At 46.7% G+C, this 19,696-nt stretch overlaps 1 protein-coding gene across 2 annotated transcripts; it reads right to left on the bottom strand.

The window, feature by feature from the left end:
• Positions 1-3,788: 3,788 nt before the first annotated feature.
• On the bottom strand, positions 3,789-19,475 carry LOC117580673 (DNA N6-methyl adenine demethylase). Of its 2 annotated transcripts, XM_034267288.1 has the most exons (2): positions 14,610-19,475; positions 3,789-4,945 (listed from the first exon to the last, which is right to left on the bottom strand). In XM_034267288.1, exons 1-2 carry the CDS (start codon positions 19,183-19,185, stop codon positions 4,830-4,832), a joined length of 4,692 nt encoding a protein of 1,563 aa, XP_034123179.1. In that variant the 5' UTR covers positions 19,186-19,475; the 3' UTR covers positions 3,789-4,829. The 2 variants fall into 2 exon arrangements, with proteins under 2 accessions (XP_034123179.1, XP_034123178.1); XM_034267287.1 differs by lacking the exon at positions 3,789-4,945 and having other exon boundaries at positions 12,343-19,475.
• Between the last annotated feature and the right edge of the window lie 221 nt (positions 19,476-19,696).

The following is a 19,696-nucleotide window of genomic DNA, read 5'->3' as shown; positions in this document are numbered from 1 at the left end:
CGCTGTATGCAAAACAAAAAATGTGTGCGAAAGGAGCAAAAGCTTGAAAAAGGAAGCGACTATGGGGCTTCCCTCTGCTTTGATGAGTTGATCTTATGATGGAATTTGGCTTCAAGTCAAGAGCCACATGGGATCAGAGTGTGAGAGTTGTGCTTGTTGCTCCCTCGATTCGTTTTAGCTAATAAAACACACATTTTTGCTTCCCATCCATGATTGCACATTGCACACGAGTAGACGTGGCCCCCCCATTAGTCGATTGCTGGGTGTAAAAACTAAACAGGACATTTCTCATCCGTTTGTTTGCACAGCCATCAGCAGTGTCCTGCCCCAGTCCTTCTCAGTCCTGTGTGTGAGTGTGTCCAGATTTATTCATGCGTGTGTGTGTGTGTGTGTTTGTGCCTGGCATAAGTGTAAGCTGCTTTTAGGCGCTGCTAACAGAGCAAAGCGCTTTAAAAGGTTTTAAATTTAGCCCCCCCTCAAAAGCGGGAAATGGGAAGTGGCTCCTTCCACTTTTGGCTGGGAGCGCAACTTTCACTGTGATCTTCAGATTATGAGCCGCCTAAACATTGATACCATTGAGCAGGCCTGGGGCCTGCACACACCCCCACGCACTTAACAGAGACAGACACAGACACGCACATGGATCAGGGATCGCGGAGATCGGAGAAACAACATTTGGACAATGGACACCAGACAACAGCGGGACATTGAACATAGGATACGTTTTCAGATGTCTGTCTGTTGTTTAGTCTTTTTCTACCTGCGATGCCATTATTTTTCCTGATTTTCCACTGGATTAAGTGCAGAAAGGTGCGTTCTGTCTGTCTGTCTGTCTGTCTCTCTGTCTGTTTTCTCGTTTTCTCGTTTTCTTATTTTCCTTCTTCTTTTCTCTCTCTCTCATTGTTCCTGGCATACACACACACACACACACGCGCACAGGACGCACTCATTAACGTGGCATGCAACAATAAATTACCACAATTCGACATACGAACAGCATTGAGAGGGACGTGGAAATCGAAAAACTGCTGCTGCTGCTGCTGCTGCCCTCGCAGCCGTCCTTGAGCTGGCAGCGTTTATGCGGCAGCCGAGTCCCCCGATCACGATCATGAACTGGCAGAGTTTTCAACATTTTCTTTCATGTGTAATTATTTACAAAGAGTAAAATAATATTGGATTGCAATTGAAATGTTTTTTGTTACTCTACTTTTGCCCCATAACTTTTGTGTCTTGAGTCATTGAGTAAAGTTTCGCCCAGCTCCCAGCGTAACTCTGTTAACTGTTACGCCACTCATTTCATGATATTTCGCCCAATTGCGTTTTCTGTTACGCATAAACCACACAAACCACCGTTGGCCTGGTCCTCGCAACCTGATTTTCCATCACAGCAACTGCAAGTGCCTCGACTCGCCCACTTTTCCCTTGTTCCCTTTTTCCCTTGTTCCCTTGTTCTTTACTCTTCACGTTTCCCGCTCCCTCGTTGCACGCTCTTTGCTGCTCGATTCGTTTTGAGTGCATTTTGCCGAGCACAGGAAATCTCCGTGTGGCATGCTATGCCTGCCCATCGTCTGCTCGTCGTCGTCGCCACCACCTGTAGATTTTCTTGATTTCGGGCTCTGGCTCTGGCTCTGGCTCTGGCTGCATTCCAAATGATGTACGGCGCCTTTTAATTGGACACGGTCTGCGTGATTGCGCCCGAGCCCCATCCCCCGACGGCCCTGCTGGGTTCTGAAGTGCGTTCTGCATCTTGCTGTCTCTGTCCCACTGTCTGTGTCTCTGTCTCTGTCTGTGTCTGTGTTTGTCTGAGTGGGTGTGTTGCATCATCAAAAGAAAAATCAAGTTTCAAGTTCAACATTATCATCATCATTATGTGTAATTATGTTTGCTGGTCAGCCAGGGGCTGGGCCTGTACTTCGCTCGATGCCGATGCCGATGCCGATGCAGATGCCACAAAGATGCTTCAATGTGGCTGTAAAAAATGAGTAGCAAGTTCCCCCAAACCAATAAACAAACTCCAGCGTGTAGTTTACATTCTTTATTTCGGTTCAAAAAAAAATTCATATTTTTTTTCCATTCCATTCTGTCATGTTTTCCGCGTGTTTCGTGTGTTTTTTTGTTCTTGAATATTTTTGCATGACACTTTTTGAGCTGTGGAGAGGATTTCCCCATAAAAGCAAATCGATTTAATTCGATTTCTATATGCAAGATTCTTGTACATAAATTCTCAGCTTATAGTTTATCGGGGAAATTCTGGGTTCACATTCAGGTAGAAGTTTTGTTTCTAAGGAATATTGGATACATAAATCTGTATGCATGATGCAGGTGTGGAGCGGATTAATTACTCCCCTGCTATACAAAACATTTTGTCTATAAAATTGTATTTAAAATTCCTGATACCAAGTTCGGATGGATGTACAAATGTCTTTACGCAGTTCATGATTTTTGCATTTTGGGTTTGTCGGCTTTGGGGTTGATTGGATGGAGAGAGAGAGAGAGAGAGAGAGAGAAAGGTACACGCGATTTCTTGTCATTTTATTGTTATCATTCCTTTGGTTTTATACGCTTTTTGTTTCCTTGCCTTTGCTTTGAGTTATTTTCAAAGTATTTATTACTCATACTACGCACACACATTTATAGATCTTTCATTATCTTTTCGAGTTATTTTGAGGACTTCAAACTTTTACTTTAGGTGCATTTTCGAGCGATTGACTGAATTCAAAGTTCAAAGATGTTCTTTAATTGCACATCCCTTGGATGAGTTCTCACTTTTGAGGAATACATTTCGGGGGGCTTTCATTTCATTTCATTTCGTTTTATTTAATAATTAATTGCTAAAATTTAACATGTAGTTGCTACATAATTCAAATATGTTTACCATTTTTCTGTTCACTTTTGTTTGCAATGAACCAAAGAATTGCCTGCCCCATAATATTGCTTAGACGTTTTGCGCTAAGAAAAACAAAAGCAAAAACCACAAAAACAAAACAAAAACACGCCTTCAAATCTGCATAATCCTAATCGAAACACAAATAACAAAAGCAAATGGAAACTGAAAGTGAAACGGGGAAGAAAGGAAGAGTTCTGGTTTCGAGCGTTTGCCGAAACAATTTGATATCCTTGCAGTGGCGATCGATGAGGATTGCTTTTAAGTTGCCAGTTGAAGAAAGAAAGAATCCTTTGCTCGATTTTATTTATTTTAGGAAGCAGACAAATGCAGAACTTTTTTCATGGACTTTTCGGTTGAGTTGATCTCTTCTCCTGCAAGGCTATCGAAATCACTTTGCGGATTTGTCTTTGTTTTTGTTTTGTTTCTTGTTTTAAATGTAATTCTCAATTAGTTTTCGTTGTTGAGACAAGTTGCTTGACCATGCCGTCAGGGCGGGGGTGTGGGGTTCCCAGTAGGGGAATATCCTTGGAACAACTACAACTTTTGCCCTCCTGCTCGTTGCTGTCTCTCGGTCAGCGCCCCCCGTTGTGGGTTTTTTGTTTTTTGTTTTTTGTTTTTGTTGCTTAGTGCGGGTTGTCATATGTGAAACAAAATTATCATAGATGGCCAAAAACTGTAAAGATTCAAATTTAAACTGATGACAACCTCTGGGTGCACGAGGGAAGGGGGGCCGAGGGAGCAGCTGCAGGGCGCACATTAAACCTACAAGTATAATTTATATATGTATATATATATATATTGTATGTATATATAGATGTACATAGATGCATGTATATGTCTATATGTTTGTGTGTATACAATTATAAACAATTATATATATTTAAAGTTATTTGTTTTAGATTTTTTACGTATAGTTAGTTGACATTTCTTTGCTTCGATTTGCTTGCGATTTTCGTTTTCGTTTTTTTGTTTGGTTTTTTTTTTTTGTTGGTTTGGAAGAAGAATCGAACGGAATATTTTCCTTTTGCTGATTTTGTTTCTTTGTTTTTGTTTTCGATTTCGTTTCATTTATTTCTAACGAGGTAGATTACTATTACATCTTGAGCCTGTCTTCGTCTCCAGTTTTGTTGAGGTAATTTTTTGTTAGTTTAAGCATTACGCTTACGTTTAATAATTAATTCATTCATTCAAAAAAAAAATGCTAGTGTAGTATTTGAAATGGTTCGTTATATCGTAGCTATGTCTGTATATTGCACACAGTGAACACTCCCATTTGACGGTTAAAATGCATTTTGGCACACAGGAAAACAAACACAAAAAAGAATTCAATTTCAACTAAAATTATTGCTCCAGCTACGTTGCTTATTCCTTTTTCCCTTTTTTCCCTTTTGCTATTTAAGTTTAATTATTGTTTTGGTTTTTGTTTTTGTTTTTGCCCAATAAATGATATGCACAATGTTTGATATATAGGAGACAGAATTAATCCCAAAATTACATACATATATTATTGCAGCTCAATGTGGTGGCATTTTGCTTTAAGGTTGCTGCTGCTGCTGCTGCCTGTGTGTTCCCAGTGACTAAGATTACGAATATTACCTGTTTTTAGTACACATACACATACACATACAAGACGACATAATTGAGCGGGGTGTGTGTGTGTGTGTGTGTCTCTGATAACTCTTCTAATCTTCTACTAAAATTCATATTTGACGATGGTTCACACATCTATCCGAGTGTTGAGTGAAAGTTAAATGTTTTTCATCTGAGACAAATAATTCTTTAAGGAGTGGCGTGAAGTGGAGTGATGATTAAAGTTGATGCTAAAAGGATGCTGCTGGTGTCAACACTTAGTACATCAAAATTTCTATACGCTATATGCGATCGTTCCTAGACGATCCGACGGTCTCTCACGGTGTGTGTGTGTGTGTGTGTCCGAAATGTTTCAATTTGCATAAATTTTGTTCCGTCTCTGGGCACTGTGGCCCGTTGGCCTTCGTGTCGTCGCTGGCCAGGCGCCGCCATGTTGTGGCATCCGATGATCCGTTTGCCTTCTGGGTGCTGCAAGAGATGACAAGCAAAACAAAAAACAAGATAATTAGAATGGCTGCATCAAATCTTAGCTTAAACTGGCACTACAGTCGTGCTGGCCAATTAGTCCATGTCGTCTGGGCAGCAGACAGCTCTCAGATCACTAAGAGTAACTACAGGCAGACAGACAGGCATCAGTATCTATAGCTGTAGCTGTAGCTGTAGCTGCAGCTGCAGCTGTTTCTTGCGGCCTCTTTCAGGTTCAATGTAAAAGTCGACATGCAGCTATCAAACAGCAAAAATCAAATCCAATAAATCTTTAATCCAATTATAACTCATTATGCTTATATGCACACATCTCGCTCTCTCTAGCTGTTGGAATTATTAGCTTAGAGAGAGCGAGAGCGTGAGGGAGAGGCTCTTTAATCTGATATCTAAGATGTCGCTCGCCCTCGCCCTCGCCCTCGCCCTCTTCCCTGTTGCCCTCTTCAGTTTCAGCGTAATTCTTATAATTCGTATAGTTCTTCCTCTTCCTCTTTCTCTTCGTTTTGTTGCTGGCTGTCGTTTTGTTGTTGTTTTGTTGTTCTTTTTGGTTTCTTTGCTGTGGCCCAAAATCGACAGAGAACCACGGCGGGGGGAACGCCTTAATTTGTATTCCCTCTTCTAATTTCAGTTCGAATCACACACACATGTTGACTCAGGCTGTGGCTTAGATTGTACACTGAGAGAAATCAGTGGCAAAATTAAAGTGGAATTTGAATAGCTAAAGTTGATCTTGAGGGAAGAAATGATGAATAGAATGGGAGCAGGAGTAGGACAATGCACAGATTATGCTGTAAATTGTTTTAGCTTCAAACGCTTCCCCTTTGACAGTGCATCTTTTGGGCGGGACGCATCACAGATGATTGAAAATGTAATTGGAATCTGTAGTTTTTGGTAGGTGGTAACCTAGACAGAGATGGCCGAATCGGGCGCGTTTGAAATTATGAAATAAAATGGAATGGAATGGAATGGAAAATACTATCCTTATCTTAATCACTCTCCCCCAGCACAGCATTCTTATAATTAAAGCGAATCCATGTAGTTTTTCTTCTAAGTTGTTTGCTGGGCCCTGGGCCCTGGGCCCTCTCTTTCTCGCTCTGTCCTGCCCAGCCATCCATCTTTGTTGCTGCTCTGGGATCTGTGGGCTTCAGCTAATCTGCAGCGCATCAGCAATTAGCGGAAACTCGTCATAAAAAAGTACAACAACAACAGCCAACAGCCAACAGCCAACAAGCAGCTCACAAAATCGGATAAAGCGCCGACAGCAATAGCAACAACAACAAATGCTCCACAAACAACAACGGCAACAGCAACAGCAACAGCAACAAAAAGAGTTTTGCCTAAAATTTATTTTGGAATACTCTTGTGCCAAAATGGGTAACACTGCTATTGGATGAGCGATGCGAGCACAAATACTCATCGATCGATCGTCTGTGTGCAACGTTTTTTGCACTGCTTTTCTGCCTGCAAGCAGTGCAACTGCCATTTCCATTCGCCTCTGGGATCAACATAATTCTGGCAATGTTTGGAGCTAATGGCCACTCCATGGAGCAGAACTGGTAGAGTTTCTTGTTTTCATTGACGCGAATTTAAGTGAAGAGATGATCCAAAGAGTATCTAATGATTCGGTCCGCCTACACAAGCCGAAAACTCAGGCCTTTCTTTCTAAATGTTGTTGCTATTTTTGTTGAAACTCGTTCGCTTGGCTTTGGTTTTTCGGTTCGTTGGCGGGGCTCAAAAAGATTTATTTTGTTTTACTTTTGTTTTTTTTTTCTCTCTTTTTTTTAACTGATTGTGAGACAAAAATTTCTGTTGAATTGGAATTAGGACACACACATGAAGTGAAGCTTCAAAATGTAGCAACAATTTCTGGCCAGCAACGCAGCTGTGCGCCATTTGACGACGACGCTCCTCGATTTATATTTTTTTATTTGCCATAACGCTGTTGCTGCCCCGCCCACCCAGTCCAACCCCCCCTCGTACAACCCTTCTGCCGCATATGCATGTATGTACGTATATCATTTCGACACTTCACTTCTCTCTCTCTCTCTCTCTCTGTCTCCCATTAATGGGTGGGATGAGAATTTTGGATACATGAATGTTGACCAAGTTCGTGGCCTGAGTCTTTTGTTTCCTATGTGCAAATATAGTTGGAGAGTCATTGAGAGAGTGGATTCTTGTGCAGATTCTTAGCTTTTAAGATGAACTAGAGCCCATACAAAAATAGGATTGTAGAAGTTATACATTGACACTGGGCTGCCAAAAGATGTAAAGGATGTAAGCCACAGACAGAAGAGAAAATCAAGCAGATGAAGAATCAAGGCAAAGATATTGAACATAAATACCGATTTTTACAGATATTTTAAAGGCCAAGAAAGAAGATGGGTAATTGTGTGTAAAAAGCTTCGTGTGTCTGTCTGTCCCCAAAGCGACTGAAGATTACAGAAAAAACCAGGCATGGTTGGAAAGATAAATATCATCGCACAAGAGATAGATAGCTAAGTAAAGTAATGAAAAAGTGAAGAGAATAGATTGAAAGGTAAGGACTAAACGGATTAGCATTTGGCTGAACGAAGAGTAAGCTGTGCATACGGACATCGATCAGCAACTAATAAAAGAAATGGAGGATCCTTTGATGTGCAGACATGAATAGAGGCGAGGGTAGATGATGATCTTGCAGGATTAGATACTTGCTGCGATCAGCTCAGATATGTAGATACAAGTGGGCTAATGGGTGGCTCAGATATTTCTACATATAAATAATATTCTACAATATTCATTTGGCATTAACGTAACCATTGGTGGTTTCTGCGAGGCTTCTGAATTTTGTTTGTGGTGGCCATTTTCCAAGCGAGCACGAGGATAATAAGAAAGAATCTTGGCCAGAGGCGGCAGATGCTCAGGATAATGATGAGCACAAGACGACGATGACGAAGATGATGATGAAGCGACCGCCATGCTGTCCTCTCATGTTGTTGTTGTTGCTGTTTGGCATTGAATTTTTGAAATCAAATATCTAATGCTATAAAACCCTGGGGGTAGGTTTCTTCTAGCTCTTTCTGATTCGGTTTCTGATTATCTTCAGAGCTCTCACACACACACACACACAACTGCCAGCAGAAAAGGTTAACACAACAGAACATATGTGTGCGTTTTATGTGTGCTTGTGGGGCAACACAATAAGCATCTCAGGATGCTGTCAAATGTTTGGTAATTAAAAAAGAAGAAGCAACAGCGACAGCAGCAGGGGCAGGGGCACAGCCACAGGCAACGCTGGGAAAGAAATTTCTTGGCCCGAAACGAAAGTCAAATCAAGAGAAAACGAACACGAACACGAAGTAGAAGTAGAAAAAAATCAAGGAAAATTTTACAGTTTTCAAGGGAAAGCAAAGCAGATGAAAATCCCATAACCTAACCCAATATCCCATTCCAATCCATAGATCTGTCTGTCTGTCTGTCTGTCTCTACCGCGTTGAGCGGGAGGCAGGGGCAGCGGTTTCGAGGGGGTTGCTGCTTAATTTCAATTATATTATTTTTGGTTTTTGGTTTTTTTTTGTTTTGAGGCTAATTTGATTGAGTTCTTGTGTAAGATGTCAAGGATTTTCCCAGCTGTGATTCAGGCACTGCTCATCAAGGACTTTTTGACAGCTCTAATTTAACCTTTTTATATCCGCCGCTACTCGTCGGCATCTAAGCTCGGAAAACGCTCACAAGGGTTCGTCGATAAGTAACCAAAGATGTTTACGAATATTTCTATAACAAGAAAAAAATAAGGAAACAAATGGAATGTGGGAAAAATGTCGAGATGCTGAGATGGGAAAGTAATTATGCTGAAAAGTAGCACTAAAAATAAGTCAAAAAGGGAAATGCCAAAAAAGGCTTCGATTTGAATCCATAAATATATTTAAATGTGCAAAAGGATAGTAAGTGGTTCAATGCATATTTCTTTGGTATATATTATGAACGCAATTTCGACCCTTTCATCCGATAAGGTTTGTAGTTTTCAGAGAAATTTTCTGTAGGATGTGCCATAAGGATTTTGATACCTTTGTCTCCCGAATCAAATAAATTCTCGTTGCTGATATCTATGGAACGTTTTTATTTGGTCTTTCGTGGGGGCAACGGAAGGGAAGACGGAGAATGCCTGAGAATGTTAAATACAAAAGACCCGTTATGCGAACCAAATGCCCGGACGGAGAGCAAACACAAACAGCAGAAAGACCAAAAAAAAAACACACAAACACACACAGAAAGTAAATGCGAGAATGACAGCAGCAAGGAAGTGAGGGACCATCTTGGCACATGTTTGTGGAACTGCAGCAGGAATGGAAAAGAAGGGGGGGAGAGAGAATTCCACGTTTTGCACATCGATCATAAAGCACACACAGAGAGAAAGAGAGAGAGAGAGAGAGAGAGATGGAACTTTTGTTTGTTTTTCCCCCATGGGCAGATCCTACTTCTCACTCCAACTGTTGGCTACTCTCTTTGCTCCACTCTTCTGCTAAGACACAAAAGAGACTCCTGCCAAGGCGCATAAACTATTGTGCGAGATTGTTGTTGTACATTGTTGTACCCCGTCTTTCTGTATTCTTTTTTTTTTTGTTGTATTTCTTGGCTTGAATCAAAGGAAGATTCTTTTTCTTTTCCTGCAGCGGCGGAGATATACCACTTACTATCCATTCCGCTATATACATATGTACATATGTACATATGTATGTACATGTATTTATGTATCTGTGGCTGCATCTGTGTTTCTGTGCTTCTCTCTCTCTCTCTGTGTGTGTGCGGATAACTATGAATCATGGTAAGTGCTAACGCTGTATATACCCGCGTAGAAGGAGGAGAAACGGAATGAGAAAATCGACCAGAAACAAAAAAGGGAATACGAGAAGTAGAGAACGGAACACAAAGGCAGAGGATTCAAGGATTACGCGTGTGAGCGAGAGAAAGAGATTCTACTGTCTTTTCAAGGTATCTACAAGATACACACACGCACACACACGCACACACGGTTGCACATGGATACGAGCCACAGAGGTAGACAATTTCTACCTGGACAACAACCGATCAAAATCTCTGCCGAAAAAAGAGAAGAAAAAAAAGAAGTAAAATAAAATAAAAGAAAACGAAAACGAAAACGAAATGAGGAGTAGAGAGGAAGATAGAAGGCAGCAAAAGGAGGAGAAGAGTGAGTGAGCGAGAGAGCGAGAGTGGACAGTGTGTGGCAGACGGAGAGGGCAACATCGTTTGCCGAAAAATTAAAATTACAGATGGTTTCTGTTGCTGGACGAGCATATGTACAGGAAACCAGTTTTTATGTTCAGCAAACAAAAACCAAGGCAAGAAAAACGCACGAACGAGAATCGAGTGTAGAAGATACACACACACACACACACACACTGAAAGGAGTGTATAAGAGGCAGAGAAAGACAGCAAGACGAGGGACAGACAGAGAGCGTTATGATGACATAGCCGCCACGCCGCCGCTGCCGCCACTGCTGCTGCTGCCGCACATGCGCAACGCCAGCTTCGTGTCGCTCTGCTGCCGTCAATTGTGTATCTTTGAGATACAACTTGGCACAGGCAATGGCCCACTACTACAAGCTACAGTGCGTTTCGCCAGCATTAGACTGGTCAAAAGGGTGTCTGTCCCCTCCGAGCTCACTGTAGTTCCATGCTCAGTCTCCTGTCATCGAAAAAGACTTCCTTAATCGTACCCTGGCTTTGGGTTTCTGGGGTTGTACAGCTCCATGGCCATTCCCCATTGCCAGATTTGGAGATTTTGTGTGCCATTATTGGGTTTTCGGTTCTGTGGCTGTGTCTGCATACTTCTAGCACGCACTGTCGCGCTTGTCTATTTTTTCGTACAATTTGCTCGCTTGCTGCTAGCTCCCTCTCCCTCTCCCTCTCCTCATCCATTGCTTTATTGCCTCTCCGCATGATCTCAATATGTGGCACAAATTTGAACAGAGGGAAGCGCGCAGAAGTTTTCGAGTTGCATGCAACATGTGTTCGTGAGATGTTTTTGCCAGCAACAGCGGCAACAGCGGGCGAAATCCTGGCCATGGCCATAGAAATTCGATTTTTCAAGGATGGCACGGAGAACAGGGAGTAGTCCTTTGTCCCTCACATCCTCAAGGATGTGCGCTGATCGCACACCGGGCAAAAGGGAAGCCAGTTCCTGTACGAGCAGCCGCACATATCTTTGTATCTACACATGTTTCGTGTCGTGTCTTTTGTGTGTGTTTCTCTTCCTCCTCCCTCCTCCCTCCTCCCTCCTCACTTCTTGCCATCTTTGCTTCGCTTCTTTCTTCGCAAAAATTGGTGGCTTAACTTGAGAGTTTTCAGAGATTCTCAACCTCAGCTGCAGAGCAAAGATACAGAGAGAGAGAGAGAGAGGGCGACAGATATTAAAGACACGCACGTAATTTCTTTGGAACTAGCTGTCGAGGAACCACACAAATTTGAAAGCCACAACAACAACGAATTTCTACAAAAATAATTAAGAAAAACAAAAGAGCTAAGAAGAAAAAAACAACACAAAAACATTTACTTAAAATTGTACGCTGAGAGAAGGGAATGGGGGAAACGCAACCAAGAACATGTTCCTCTGACCATAAACCCACAAAATCTGTCAGGGTTTTCGTGCTCAAATGAAATTCAACTAAATTCTATAGAGATATGTACATCCTGTACACAATGTATACCATAATTAATACAATTTTAATACAATTCTGTTGAGATTGAACCTGGAGGAACCATTTCATCTGTGCTTGAAAATTCCTGAATAAAAATAAGACAAATCGTTGGAGTAATTGTTCAAAAATTGAAACTAACTTTAACAAAATGTATGCACATAAAAAAGAAATCAAAAATGAAAGAAAATATTAAATTTCGTTGCAATATGGTTCGAGCTTCGATCTCAAAAGAAAAGATTGCAGAAGGAGGCAGAGTTTGAGCAAGTCGAAAAATGCAAGGAACAACAAACTTATCTAAGAAACAGAATTTACAACGTTGAGGCGACTTCCACACTGACTGTCAAGCAAACTGAAAACCAAAAAAAGAACATCGAAAATATATTGAAATAAAAAAACAGAAATTTTGTAATATACACTTTTTTTTTTTGTGTTTCTCTTTTGTGTCGTTTATATTTGTCATTTAAAAAAAATACTTAGAAGGCGTGCCAAAGGGGAAAGCGTTAAGTAGGTTAACATTTAGGTAAAAAAAAAAAATAATTGTGTAATAATAGTAATAAACAAAATATCTACGAGCATGGGGGTGGGAGGGGGGGTACATATGAGGAATGTAGGAGATACGAATTTCCCTTATTTTTTGTTGGGTGTTGGTTGGGGGGAGGGAAATTACAAGTAAATGAAAAGTTTAAATAATTACAAATGGTTTTATTCGTGAAAACATAAATTAGGGGCAACTAAACGTAATAAATATATGGGTTTATATGTATAAGTTTTCTTTTCGTGTTGTCTCTCTGTATATATGTTTATGCATATATATAGCTGTGTGTGTGTGGGTGTGCCTATATGGTATGTATATTATCCCTGATTTATCGCATTTGGCGTTCTTAAGGCTAACAAATACACATGGATATGTATGTATATGTGTACCTAGTATCTAGATATAGTATATATATATATCAATTGGCATTTAGTTGCTGCTTTTTAGTGTACATATCGTGTATATGGCATTTGTGGTTCTCTTTCTACTCCTCTCCTCCTCTCCTCTCTCTTCGCTCTCTCGATTACAAAATAAATCAAAAGACAAATCGTATAATCAAAACAATCATTACAAAATTAAATTTGACAAAAAAAAAATCCGTACAATATGCTCTAGAATTAAGTACACTTGGAACATACCAAGTTATCTTTCTTTATATATATAATTAGGTATATAATAAAGGTATGTATATGGTTTGGGATTATGTATATACACATATACGCGGGGCGCCATGTTGGTGTAAGCGTTTCGTTTCGGTGTTTGCTGCTGTGTTGCTGAGGTATACTTGGAGGTTATTTGTTTTCGATCTTTCTTTATCATTTCACATACAAATTAAAAGTTGTTTAAAACTACAAATTAAAAAGTAGGCCGTAGGGCGTAGAGTACAAATAATAATACAACATTTAACATACGAGTAAAATTAAATAATTTGCTGCTACAACAATTAGGAATTCTCTTGCTTTTCTCTGCATTTCGTTCGTTTCGTTTCTCCCTGAAGATGGAGAGACAGACACTCTCTTCTTTTTGTTTTCGCTATATATATGGCAATCTCTAATTACAGGAATGAATTGTGGAGTTCTGGAGTGTTGTTTAATGGGGGGTTGGAATGGCCAAAGGAGTGGCAGCCAAGTCATTGAAATGCTGCGGCTTTAGTGATCAAAATCAAAATAAAAAAAAAAACATAAATACATTTTAAAAAACATCAAATTATTGCCTGCCAGGCAATAAAATGTGTTTTCTTAATTTGTCAAAACCAAAACCAAAATCAGTGCGCGAATTAAATGACATTTTAAGCACAAAATCATGTTAAAATGTGAAATTGTGCAGTGGCACTAAAACTGTAGGTCCCGCATAGCGGGAACTGGACTGGACTGGACTGGACTGCTTGCTTGGACGGCAGTGCAGCTGTATGGCGACTGCTTTGAACGGTAATCACTCCCTCCACTGGGAAGCAGTGTTCACGTCAATCGCTAGGCTAGCCCTCAACTGCAGTGCGGCTCAAACTGTCGCCACAAAGCTCAGAGCATTTCACAACTTAATCAGCCCACAAATCCGATCGGATCCTAGTCCCTGATGGCATGATGGCTGATTCCTAATCTTTGATCCCTGACCTTTCAATACAATTCAATATCTTTCTCAATCAGCACAAAGTCCTCGTCGGGAAACTCGTCCTTGATCAGCATGTGATGGCCTTCCCCTGTGGCGGCTGAGACCAGCAGGATTTGCTGAGCCTCCATTTGCTCTACCATCCGATCCTCCTCAGCCTCGTCCAGCAGCAGCTCCTCCTCCTCCTCCTCATCCTCATCGTCCTCCAGCAGGCTGTCATCGTCGGCGGCCACATCGTCGATGGATCGCTTCAGATTGAGACTGAGACTGTGATTCAGATGAGGATTGGAGTGATTGGGAGTGCTTCTGGGCGACAATGCTGCCCCGGCCGTCACCGTCAGAGATCGGGCAAAGGCCGCCTTAATGGGATTGATGGCCGTGGGAGGTGGCGTGGGCGTGGGCGTGGCAGAGGCGGGTAGGGTGGAGGCAACGGTAGTCACTAACTGTGACTGTGAGGATGCTGATGCCGCTGCCGCTGCTGCTGCTGCAGCGGCTGCCACAACAGCGGCGGCTGCTGCTGCGGCGGCAGCAGATTTCTTGCCCACAACCCGGGGTCGATTGTGGGTCTCGAGATGCTTGCGCAGGTGATCCTTGCGACAGAAGCCCTTCTCGCATATGTCGCACATGTGCTGCTTGAGGCCCGTGTGAATGGCCTCCACGTGGCGCCGCAAATCGGTCTTGTGATGGAACTGCTTCGGACAGAGCTCGCACTTGTGCGGCTTGTCCTGGGTGCGATGCCGGCCCAGGTGTGTCGTGTAAACGTCCTCGCTCTGGAAGCGTTTGCCGCACTTCTGGCAGCGGAACGGGTACTCACCGGAGTGGAAGCTCTTGTTGTGCTGCGTGAGGTAGCAGTTCTTGGTGAACTCCTTGTCGCACTCCAGACACTTGATCCGCCCGGATGGCAGCGTTGTCGAGTGCGGCGATGTTGATCCCACGCTGCTGTTGCGTCGCCGCTTCGTTGTCGATGGTGTGGCGCTGGCGGCCGCCGCCGTTCCTCTTCGCTTCTTGGCCACCGACTGTGTCACCGTTTGCGTCGGCTGTTGCTGCTGCTGCTGCTGCTGCTGCTGCTGCTGTTCCATCTGCACCAGTTGGATCTGCTGCTGTTCCAGTGCCTGCTGCTGCTGCTGCTGCTGCTGCTGCTGCTCCATCTGCTGTTGGTGGTGATGATGCTGCTGGAGCTGATCGATCTGATGCAGCTGCATCTGTTGCTGGTACTGCTCTAGTTCGTATTCCTGCTGCTGTTGCTGCTGCTGCAGGAGGCTGGCCATGTCCAGCTCCAGGGCAGGCGTGGCCCGCGAGCTGCTCACCGTGGGCGAGTAGGGGGTGCTGAGCACCGTCAGCGTGGGCGTGTGCGCTTGCTCCTGCTGTGCCTGTGCGTGGGCGTGCAGGGCCGTCGTTAGGGTGTGCACCGGCGGCAGGTCTCCCTCCTGTGGCGACCGCTGGGCCGCCACTGTCGAGTACGGTGAGAGCGGGGCATAGGGTGCGAACAGGGAGGCGGGCATCAGCTGCAGAATCTGACCGTCACTGGTCGTGATCTGGTGGGGATGGCTGTGACTGTGGCCGTGACTGTGACTGTGCGCATGGTGATGCCCGTTTGTGGGGTAACCAGACTCGGCAGCGGCTGCAGCTGCGGCTGCGGCGGAACTACCAATAATAGTGTGATAGCTCGTTGTGGGATCCAGCGGCTGCAGCTGCTGGTAGCATGGCGGCGGCGGCGGCATGATGGGCATGTGCATGGTGGGCGGCATGGGCATGGTGCTGGTGATGTGCGGCGGCGGCGGCTGCAGCTGCAGCGGCAGCAGCTGCTGCGCTGTGGTGGTGATGGGCATGTGCATGGTGGGCGGCATGGGCATGGGCATGGTGAGGGTGGTGTGGGTGTGGGTGTGGGTGTCCGTGTGCTGCTGCTGCTGCTGCAGCTGCGGCGGCGGAGAGCTGCTGGTGCCCGGCGAACTGCTGCTGTGTGGCATATTGTCCTGAGGCAGGATTAGTGCCCCCGGATCCTGCTGCTGCTGCTGCTGCTGTAGGTGCTGGCGATGATGCTCCTCCTCCTCCCGCTGCTGCTGCTGCTGCTGCTGTTGTTGTTCCTCCTCCTGCTGCTGCTGCTGATGCTGCTGCTGCTGCTGGTGGTGGGGGTGGAGCAGCGCCTGGTAGTGGTGCACCAGCTGCTGCGGCTGCTGCTGCATAGTGTCCATACTGGTGGTGGTGATAGTAGCTAGCGGCGTGGTGCTGGTGCTGCTGCACTGCAGCATACTGCTGGGCATGGGCATGTGCATGGGCATGGGCATATCCAAAGCCAGCATGTTGTAGTCCATTCCCATAGGCGGCAGCAGCGACTGCTGCGGCTGGCCCATTCCCATAGGCGGCAGCGGCTGCTGCGGCGGGGTGGTGCGCGAGAAATCCATTGCCTGCTGCTGCTGCTGCTCCTGCCGCAGCGGCGGCTGCTGCTGAAGTTGGTAGATAGTAAGGGGCGAGAGTCTGCTGCTGTTGCTGTTGCTGCTGCTGCTGCTGACTGCCGTGTTGGGCGTGTTGCTGCTGTTGCTGTTGGAGCTGTAGGGACGGGATGCCAGCAGATAGCTGACCTGCTGCTGTTGTTCCTGCTGCTCCAATTGCTCCAACTGCTGCTGCTGCTGCTGCTGCTGCTGTAGGTGATCTACTGCCCGCTCCCGCTCCTGCTCCTGCTCCTCCTCCATGGCCATTAAGCTGCTGTTGCTGCTGCTGCTGCTGCGGCTGTTCTGGCTGTTGTGGGTGTGGTTGCTGTCCTCCAGTTGCTCGATCTTTATAGCTGCCATTGCTTCCGTTTCCATTGGCATTGTGGCTGTTGTTGTTGTTGTTGTTGGTGTGGTTTTGGGGATGGTGGTTGTTGTTGTTTCGTTCAGCAGGCCCCTCATTTGGGAGGACGGCATTTGTGTGATGTTGTTGTTGTTGGTGTTGAGAGGGGCGGAGGGACCTGCTAGCCCGTTTGGGTGACCGTTCAAAACGGAGTTGTTGTTGTTGTTGCTGCTGCTATGCTGCTGCTGCTGCTGCTGCTGCTGCTGGAGATGGTGCTGCTGCTGCTGCTGCTGCTGATGGCTGGAAGCGTGCTGTGGTGAAGCGTTTGTCGTGGATTGCACTTGTTGCTGCATGCCGTAGCCGTAGCCATTGGCGCCGCCGTTGCCCGGATACCCATTCCCGTTGGCCTGCTGCTGCTGCTGCTGCTGGAGCTGGTGTTGATGGTGCTGCTGCTGCTGCTGCTGTTGCTGCTGCTGTGTGGTGGGCGATGGCGAGGCCGAGTACTGGGACATGGCAGCGCCGCCCACCGCTCCCACCCCGCCCCCGCCGCCATAGTCGGGCGGACTTCTAGGCGGTTCCGGTGGTTGCACATTGGCCGGCGGCGGTGGCTGCACTTGGGGCACCGCCGATGCTGCCGCGGCAGCTGCTGCAGCGGCCGCAGCTGCAGCGGCGGCATTGCCGCGCCGACTGGGCTTCGTTACGGGATCCCGCGACGGATGATGATGCGCCGAAATGGGCAGCGTGGCCGGATCCGGCTGGCCGCTCGACTTCACCGCGTTCTTGTGCAGCGTCGTGTTGTAGTGGCGCTTCAGGTGTCCGGAGCTGGTGAACCACTTGTTGCAGGCCGTGCAGTTGTAGGTCTTGGGTCTGCGCGCCTCATTCGACTTCCAGGTGGCCGCCTTGGCCGTGAGGCTGTTGGCCGGCAGCACCGAACTGGAGCTGGGCGGCTCGAAGCCGCGGTAGGCGGCCTGCTGTCCAACGGCCACCGCTGGCGGCGCACCATCCTGGCCCGGTCCGCCCGTCGTGGTGCTGGGAAACTCCGCCGGACTGGTGGCCACATTGGCGCACAGATCGACTCCCCCGCCACTGCCAGCCGTCGGATCGAACGACTTGTCCACGTAGTGCTGCGAGTCTGGATACTCGGACTTGATCAGCCCGTGCACGCCATACTCCTGCTTGATGAGTGTAGCTCCGACGCCGACGCCGACGCCGACGCCGACTCCTCCGCCCGCCTGGTGGTAGGGCGACTGCTTTGGCGAGTAATACGGCGACTTGTCCAGGCCGAGGCCAACACCAACACCAACGCCAAGGCCCAAGCCCGGCTGCTGTTGCATGTACGGAGGCAGGCCCTCAACTCCCACTCCGACTCCGAGACCCGTCTGCGGCTGTTCCCAGCTGTGTAGGGCGCGCTGCTGCATGGACTGCATGGAGTGGAGGGGATCGGGCAGCGACAGAGGCAGGCCGGCGACGACAGCCTCGTGCTGGTGGTGGTGTTGCTGCTGCTGCTGCTGTTGCTGCAGCAGCTGCTGATGGTAGACCATCTTCTGCGAGTCGAGATCGAGCAGCTCTCCGGGATTGGAGCCGCCCGGTGGCTGGGGTGTCGGCATCTCCTCCTTGATGTACGGCGAGCTGGCGTATCCGCTGCTCCCGTACGGTGACTCTCCGTGCACGTTGGCAATGTGCTCCTGCAGCTCCTGCTCGTTGGTGGTGAGGATGCCGCACTTTTTGCACTGTAACTTGCAGCCACCGACGCCACCGGGCCCGCTGGGGGAACCGGGCGGTCCGCCCAGCTGCAGGTGCGACGAGGTCGATGTGGGACTGCTGCTGCTGACGACGCGCGGACTCATCGCCGATGTGGTGGTGCTCACGGCACTGGGAGCACTCACTGCCTCCTCCGCGGCACTGGGTAGCGCCGATGTCGGCGTCGGCAGGTACGGATGATACCGGACACCTGAGCTCTGTGCCGCATGCTTGCTGTAGTCCCCGCCGCCCACCAGGCTACCCCCAAAGCTGTAGTCGCTGCTCTGCTGCTGCTGCTGCTGCTGCTGCTGTTGCTGCTGCTGCTGGTAGAACTGCTCGTAGCTGTTGATGTAGCTGCTCGCGTAGCTTTGCTGTTGCATTTCTCCGCCGTAGATGCCACCGTACAGCTGCTGCTGCTGCTGCTGCTGCTGCTGTTGTTGTTGCTGCTGTTGCTGCTGCTGCTGCTGCTGGGGCTGTCCGCTGGCGGAGTACATGTGATGGGTGGCATAGGGCTGGTGGGTAATGCCCGTTACCTGTGGATCCGTGGCCATGCTCTGCTGCTGCTGCTGCTGTTGCGGCTGCTGCTGCTGTTGTTGCTGTTGCGGTTGATGCTGCTGCTGTTGCTGCTGTGGTGGCTGCGGTGTGCCTGGCTGGTTATCACTGGAATCGGCTGCGGCGCTTATTGTGGCATTTGGGGTGGCCGGGGCACTGTTAACACCGCCGCCGGCTGCTCCTGTCCCAGCACCACCACTGCCGCCGCTGACAGCTGCTGTTCCTCCTCCTCCTCCTCCTCCTCCGCCGCCGCCGCTGTCTGTGGCGCTGCTTGAGGCCAGAGCCTCTGCCGCATGCAGTGGCGGCATTTCACTTTTGATGCTCGCCATGTACCGCTACATAAGTCAACGGCGTTTCGCTCGTGCTCGTGCTGTTACTGTTGTGTCTACTGCTGCTGCTGCTGCTTCTACTGCTTTGGCTGCGGCTGCGTGTGCTGCTCATGTGGCCGTGCGTTCCGCTGCTTGAACTGCTTGAACACTCCTGCTTCTTCTTGTGCGGATCAGGCTTAGGCTTGCATCCTCGCCTGCCTTTTCCCTCCTCCTTCTCCTCCTCCTCCTTCGCTCTTCCTTAGATTTTGTTTTTTGTTTGTTGGTTTTCGTTGGCGTTTTGTTTTACCGTTCGTTTTGTTTTGTTTTGTTTTTTGTTTTAATTAATTTTTGGTTTTCATTTGTTGTATTTGGAACTGCAAATAATTAAATTATTTGATTCGATTATTAATTGTTGTAGGCAAGAAAAAAAAAACAAGAAAAAACAATCACACACACAAATAGACGGGCAAACTAACTAACTGTTCTTCGCATTCATTTTGGTTCGAGTTCTCTTTTAATTTTTGCTTCACTT

Source organism: Drosophila guanche, unplaced genomic scaffold, assembly GCF_900245975.1.
Source record: "Drosophila guanche unplaced genomic scaffold, DGUA_6, whole genome shotgun sequence".
Lineage (NCBI taxonomy): Eukaryota > Metazoa > Arthropoda > Insecta > Diptera > Drosophilidae > Drosophila > Drosophila guanche.
This window is presented reverse-complemented; position numbering and strand designations above follow the sequence as displayed.